Source organism: Netta rufina (assembly GCF_964035555.1).
Source record: "Netta rufina genome assembly, chromosome: 2".
Lineage (NCBI taxonomy): Eukaryota > Metazoa > Chordata > Aves > Anseriformes > Anatidae > Netta > Netta rufina.
This window is the reverse complement of record NC_140124.1, coordinates 21,821,240-21,828,893: the sequence shown is the minus strand read 5'-3', so window position 1 is coordinate 21,828,893 and position 7,654 is coordinate 21,821,240. Positions and strand designations below refer to the sequence as shown.

General features: G+C 38.5%; 1 protein-coding gene across 1 annotated transcript in view; it reads right to left on the bottom strand.

Annotated features, from left to right (window-relative positions):
* Positions 1 to 245: 245 nt before the first annotated feature.
* The window catches only part of CUBN (cubilin), a gene marked incomplete at both ends in the record, with an annotated part of 140,600 nt that continues 133,191 nt past the window's right edge, over positions 246 to 7,654 (bottom strand). Inside the window, 8 exons of the mRNA XM_084282794.1 lie at positions 246 to 353; positions 760 to 995; positions 1,715 to 1,880; positions 2,963 to 3,144; positions 3,261 to 3,408; positions 4,146 to 4,354; positions 4,874 to 5,036; positions 5,903 to 6,108. Of these exons, the coding sequence (XP_084138920.1) occupies positions 246 to 353; positions 760 to 995; positions 1,715 to 1,880; positions 2,963 to 3,144; positions 3,261 to 3,408; positions 4,146 to 4,354; positions 4,874 to 5,036; positions 5,903 to 6,108 (1,418 nt within the window). The remainder of the gene's footprint in view (positions 354 to 759; positions 996 to 1,714; positions 1,881 to 2,962; positions 3,145 to 3,260; positions 3,409 to 4,145; positions 4,355 to 4,873; positions 5,037 to 5,902; positions 6,109 to 7,654) is intronic.

Sequence of the window (7,654 nt, the reverse complement as noted above, 5' to 3'; positions counted from 1 at the left end):
ATATACAAATATGATAAAAACTGGCAAAAACTCATTTTCAAAGTTAGGTAGATAATTTATTCACAGTACAACGAAAGATTACATTTTTGGGACAGAACTTTAAAATTCATAACAGCTGTACTTACAGTAATCTTTAAAAGGCCTTACTTCAGTTGCAATTATCATAACTGGATTTCAAACATATTTTATGATCTAAAGTGTCCTCAGTATAGCAAGGAACAGTAAAATATTTCTCATGTGACGTCCTAGCTCCTCCAGCTCAACTGGAATCCTGATGGTAAAGTCACATATTCGGCATGAAATTTTATATAGACTTGATGAGATGTAGCTGTGAATGGAGCAATGTTTGTATCCTAAAATTGAAGACAAAAAGGAAAAAAAGAGCTTTATCTGACAGCACGATTCTGAGAAAAAGCCAATTACAATGTTAAAGCTGAGGTACAAATCCGCTCAGAGAGTGGAAGGGACCTCAGGTCTGTGCTAGATACTGCTGTTGCATTTCTTCCATAGGGTGTTAAAAATATTTAAATCACAAACGCAGCAACTAAATTCAGAGAAAAAAAGCGCTTGATGATACCACCCACTAGATGTCACTGTAAGGTCTGTATTGAAAAGCTAAGATGCCACAGAAGCCTTACACTTTCACTTCCACTAGTCTGTATGGAACTCATGCCAAAATCAGGGAAACAATCTTAATTATGACACAGTAAAGATTCATTTTAACCAGTTACAGGGTCACAGACAGTAGGGAATACATACCATCCCACAGTACGGCCCAGCGGGGGGATAGCTGGCATCTGGCCCATTGTAAAGGATCAGATAGTTGTTACTGCAATCCCCTGGGTCATCGATGCTGATGAAATCAAAGTTCACTGTGACAATTCGTCCCTTGGGCGCAGTAATGGCCCACTCACAGTCAGTGTTGTTCTGGTAAGTCGCAGGGTAGCTGGGACTAGCAAACGTGCCAGAGCTGCCGTATAATGTTCCTCCACATCCTGGAAATGGACACAGTTAATTAGCTTAGAAGACTTAGTTTTACAAGATACTACACAATGTAGTACAGTCTTAGCAGCAGCACTGAAATACAGAGAGTCACTGTGGACTGGAACAATGCATTTGGATAAGAGCATTATTGCAACGAGATGAAACTGAGGCTCTAGCTTCAGCAGCCTGAGAAGAATACGGAATGGGCATCAGACATACTGTAGGGTTACTCTGCAGTGCTGTGATGCTTAAGCTCACTCCTGTAAGTTAGTGTCAAGGACAAACTATGTCATCCAGCTATTCATTCCCATATCATATGCTATTTATGACTAGGTCTATCACCCTGTCACTACACAGCATTATAGATACGTTATTTTCCTGAGGCAAGCGTCAGTCCTCTTCAGGCTTAGCAGTGCCTAGATCCTACAGCCTATCACAAATGAACTACTAATAAAGTTGACTGAGTCACTACTACCACCACTACTCTGTGGTGCCAAGATAGAGGTTCCTTGTATTTTCTGACCTCTTGGTGAAAGATGTAGACCTCCAGCTTAAGTAGAACACATCCTCTGAGGTTGCTAATTAGAGAATAGGGTTGGCTATGGGTACTTGAAAAAGTCTTAGATGTTGATACGTCAAGGCCCCACCTGAGCTGGCTGGATTCCATCTTTCTGTGTTTTTCTTCTGTGTACAACTGCTTAGTGGAATTACTTTATTACTACAGCCTTACCACTTGATGATGAGGTCCAAGTGATTTCATATCCATCACGTGCCACTGAAATATCACTCTTGAAACGAAGGTAGACAACATGATTTTTGGTGAAGATGGGACTGGGCACAAGGTTTCCACAGAACCTGCCAAGCAGTGGTGATTGGACATTGCTGCCATTTCTGACCTTCAAGGGACAAAAAAAAACATTGTCAACATTAAATCCCTGTACCAATTATACACAACTACAATTATACAGTGATGCAGGCACAGCACAAAGTATGTATAGACTTACATAACTGTCATTTAAATACTTTTATTTTTCCTACTCTACATCCTTACATAGAAGGGAAAAGAGACTATTAGCCAGCCTGTCTGAGCTTTGTAAGCAATGGCACAGAACAAGTATCATCAGCAACTGGTAGCTAAATTTTATGGTGTGGTATATCTCCTGAATAATAAAAATTACTTGGCTAGTAGCTAAGATGTGCTTTTGAAATTCAAGTCCATGTTTTAATTTTCATCTGAAATGTTAATATTTCAGATGAAAAGATTAATACTTTACCCTGCAGACTATTCTTTTCCCTGGTCACACAAAGACACAGTTCATATTAAGTAGCTTAGAATTAAGCTGATGCTTTTTTTGAACTCCAACTATGGTGGAGTTCAGATCCATTTCTTGAAACAGTAAAGAGGGTATTGAAGAAGAACTAAACGGGGATTCTGCCACAGACATCAGATTTTTGTAATCCGACTAGTGAATAGTGAAACCTTCAACAAGCATGAAAGGACAGAGTAAGTATTGTGCAGGATAATATGCTTTTTATTGACACAAGGTACTTTTGCAAGTAGCATACATTTGTATTACACCTCTCTCCTTTTTTTTTTTTTTTTTTTTTTAAGAAAAATAACAAGGAGATGGAATCTGCTGCTGGAATGAAAGCACTCAGACTTAAGGCTTTCCATTCATGCACAGGTGTTAATATTAGATGAAAACTATCCCAGTTTGCTCTGTAACTGGGTAACATCAACATGAGCTAGGTAAAGATGAGTTGGATAACAGCAAAAGTTTTTATTGGTTTTAGACTTAGTATAGTGTGTGTTGTTTAACCTCTAACTATAGTACCTCAGTATTTTCCACCATAAAACTGTAGCAATATAGTAGTTCCTAATGTCAGTTCAGATGATACTTGATCCAAGACTGTTAATGTCCTTTGACTTTAGCAGAATTCGATTTAGGCCCTCAAAATAGATATACTGGCTTAATACCTCTAGGAAGTCATGTGAACACTGGATGCTGTCCTCCAAACTGAAAGCATGGAAAAAGAGAGAAATGGTGTGGTTCTGGGGAGCTCTCAGAACAATAGAACAATCCATATTATTGGGGTGACGACCAGGCCATCCAGGGCTCTTCAGGTAACCAAATGGCTGGTTATACTCTCTGCTGCAACCTGGAGAAAGAAAGACAAATACATGTAAGGCTTGCAGATCTTTGTATTGCTTTTCACTGTATGGAATCAACAAAGAGAACGGTAGGTAGATTTTTTCAACAATTCTTCAAGCTTACCTGTAGCTTGATAGGTAAATCTGACTCCATTATTAATCCTATATTCATCTGACTTGAAAGTCACAATGGCAGTGCGATCATGAGAATAAAATTCAGGGACTGGGAAGGTGTCAGTGCCGCAGAATCTATGGGCTGATCCTTGGCTGTGCTGGAATTCAATACACGTCACAAATTACTTCTATATAGGGGTACAACTTGGTTTTCTACTTACAAAACTTTAGGTGAACACATCTTTTAGCACTTTCTATACCAGATATGCAGTCACATTTTAAAACTACCATGGAAATCACTTATTAATGTCTCAACATTTTGTTTGATTATGGTGTGATACAAATCAAATGTAATAGGTATTTTCATGACAAAGTAAGAAACAATGAAAGAAGGTTTAGAATAATGAAATACAAAGAACATAAGCAGTTGTGGTTTTTGTGTGCGTGTTATTTTTTTTTTCCTAGTGCTTTCTACAAACACTCTTGGCATGAATAGTCATTTTATTATGGTTCTTGGATGGGAAAAAGTTTAATTAGTTTATGAAAGCTTGTTGTTGGGCAATACTTTCTGGGTGTTAAGTTTGGCAGCTCTACTACTAGGTGCAACTGTGAAAAATTGAGTAATACTTACTCAATGCTTATACTCATGCTCAGTACTTATACAATGCTCAATACTTATACTCAATGTGTAAGTCACTTCATGACTTCCATGAAGTCACTGTACCAGCTGACACACATCAAGTCGGGCATAGTGCTTAATGCTTTGCTCATACTCTTCACACAGAATTATCAGCTAACCTATTACTAATCTAAGGAGGGGAGTGCTTCCCCTGTTTCCAAAGAGTGAGGAGAGCTGAATGTGAATGGGGCATGGTATCAACTCTAGATTTCATACCGTTGGTGAGTCCTGGAGCTCTAGGTAGTTCTGAGAGCAGTCCTGGCTGGGATGGAGGTGGAAGGCCTCTACCACCACTCTGACTTGCTGCTGTGGAGGGGCATCAATGACCCACGTACAGAGGGTAAATGCTGGATATTCACCAGGGAAGTGAGGGGACGTTACAGACAGGGAGGTAGAAGTCGCATTATATGTTCCTCCACATGGTCCTGTTTAAAATAGTAATAAATGTGTCATAGACTGAAAACCTTTCCAACTGGGGAAGAATGTTTATTTATTAAACAAAACTACACTGGACAATATCCTTTTGTATATATACAATGTATGTATATAATTTGTATGTATTGCATATACCTATGACTCTCTAGAAGAAAAAAAAGTAAGTAGAACACATTCTGTGTCAATGTATGTCATAAAATTAAAATAAATGCTTTTTCATTGTAATATCAGTGTATTTATTAACAGTCCATGATAGAGCATTCCTGTTTTGCTCTCAACAGTGGCAGGCACCCCACAACCAGCCAAGACCAAAGAGAATTGCACAGGTGTCCAGCAGTGCTGCTTTCAGCTTGCTTATAGGTGCTCTGTAGCACTATACTATTGGACTGTCTTTGCCCTTCCCTGAGTCCTGTATCTGGAGCAAATGTTAATGATTTATTATTTAAATACATGTTTCCGCAAAAGAGTCGCAACGATATATGTATGTATAAATATATGTGTATACTTACGATCCACTGTGATGTAGGTAGCATTGAAACCCTCCTTTTCCACAGAACTGTCTGTGACAAATTTCACAGTCAAGGAATTACTGGTAGAAAGAAAAGGAGCTGGCACTGTAGATCCACAGAATGTGCCAGCTAAATTGGCATTTTCGTTAACTCCATCATAAAGCTGAAATAAGAAAAGCATATAACATACTAATAGTTCAGGCACAAAACCCACAAATAAATAGAAATAAAAATTTCTGACCTCTCTTGACATTGCAGTTTCTCTTACTTGAAAGCACATTAGGTACTCCTGTGCTTTAACAGGATGTTCTTGATGACTACAATTATTCACTGCCATATTAACTCATTCTGTTGGACAGTGCAAATCTCATTATGGAACATTCTGGTCCTGTCTTAGCAAATCCATCAACATTTTATTCTATTTTAATTTGGGGTTCTGTGTTCTTTCTTAGATGGAATCTCAAAGCACTTTTCAATGAGAAAGGCTGTTTTTATTCACCAAAATGTAGAATTCATTCCTCATGTTATTGAACATTTCTAATGCTCAACAGGACCTGTAACACGCTTTGGAGGATCTTGTTTAGCAGCATTCTACCATCTATATCCAGTGTTTTATATACTCATCTCCAGGAAAGTAGCTTTCACAGGTGGGCGTTTAGCATCAAGACTTATTTAAAATTTTAGAAATTAAAGGTTTTCAAGCAATTTGGTATCATAATAAATATTCATGATTATTTTCAAAGCCCTTAATTTTGTTCTGTTTCTATTCTGTGAAATAAATACTCATTTGTATAGGTAGTCTAAGAACAGAAGTTTGTACCCATAATAATATTAAAATTCTCATTGGTTTCCAAAAAAAGCAGGATGTCATCTGGCATTGTAATCTAACCTACCAAAAACCTGTAATTACATTAAGCAATTGAATTTCTTCATAAGGCAATTTTCTATTAATTAAGTTTTAGCCTCATGGAGAAGATAGTGAATCGTATTTCACTGACATTTTCTTGTTAAAACACACAGCTATCTTACTTTGACATAATCATATCGGCAAGTCTGAGCGGACTGTGCTTCGAGCACAAATGAGGTGAAGGTGAGGTTGATCAGCTTGTTTGCAGGTGCAGTTATGATCCACACACAGTCCAAATTCTTCTCGTATCTTCTGCTCACATTGGAGACTGGAGAGCCAAAGCTGTAAGCTGAGTATGTCAAGTAGCCACCACAGCCATTCTGAGGTCCTGTTGAAGAAGCAGAAGCTTTTTAAAAGCAATTCCTGGCACTTTAATTAATCTTCAGAAATTGAGTGTTACCATAGCGGCTTTGTCTGTGCTACAGAATTTTATAGTCCTGTCTCACAGCGGCTATTTTAATTATAAAAGGCTTTCAACATAAACAGCATTAGGTAGATATGAATCCCAATTAGATAGGTTAGAGTGAGCTAAGAAGGGCTCATCTCTTCCTGAATATAAAAGCAGTATCCACTTTGAAAATGTAGCTACAGATTTTTTGTAAAGGGACTGTAAGAAGACAGAGGACAGAAATTAAGTAGAAGAGTAGTGGTTAGAAGACGTTTTAATGTAATTCCTACCTATTAGTAAGAGCACTTGGACAGTAGGGGGCACTGACTTGACTTGGAAAATGTCTAAAAATTTAGTTCCTTGTTTTTGTGATCCATCCTCATTCTGTCGGGATTGAATTTGGCGGCCTAACACTGGGGCCCTGCCTCATAGTCAGGAATCTAGCTAAAAGTGACTCATTTCTGGAAGTGTTTTACTTTGCAGGGACTTACAACCCCTCTGAAAATGTGGATAGCACATACAGAGCTCAGTCCCAGCCAGAGCACCTCGCTGTGAAAATTTGAGCCCTATAATGTTTTTAGTCACACTGAAAGAAATGACTTCCAGATAAAACCAGTTACTAGAAGATCAGAACCCTCTTCTTGCATCTAACTAGAAATAAACAAAAAATATGGACTATTTGCAGGGATTTTAACAGCTTTTTCATTTGTATTTTCCGGAGGGAGAACTGGGTTAGCAACCCTGAGCAGTTTGTTTAGTTTATGCTTCCTTCCCGAGTCTCTATGGCCACTTTCCTGGCCACTTACTTATCTCAGGAATCCCAATAAAGTACGGCTCATGCTCTTCCTTGTGAGCCTGGGAAAGAGCATTTGTAAGCTGCATGGGGTGAAGTGGTGACTGCAAGCAGCCCGGTCTCTCCCGTGGTGAATCCTTTTGGAAGAATCAGATTATCAGAAGAAGATACAGCAACACGAACACAGCTGGGGAATTTCAGCCGTGTGTGTAAAAATGCCTGTCTGGCTGACGTGTAACTTAACCTTGACCCTCTGATATATATCCAGTCATATAAAACTACACACTACTTAAGCTACAATATTACAAAAGATTCCCCTGGCCTAAAATCAGCACCCAAGTGTCAAGATTGCATCAGTAACCACGGGTTGGAGACAGCCCTATCTTGCAAAACTGCAATGGTTAAAACAGAGTGACTAAGGATAAATGTCATCTTGTTCTACTAACCAAATCCGGAAAGACTCCACCCTAAAAAGGAGTTTGCTTAAAACCAAAATCTTAATAGCATGAGATTTAAGCTTTTGCTATAGCTAAAAATGAACAGAAGAAACTTACTACAGAGTGAAAAAGTCAGGAATAATAATAATAGACTGCAGTCCAGTTTTGTGGGCTGTTCTAGCAGTGAAGCTGCAGAAATGGAAAAGTGTTAGTATTAATTCTGATGCTGCTGCAGGAGCTGAGAGCAACAGTGGGG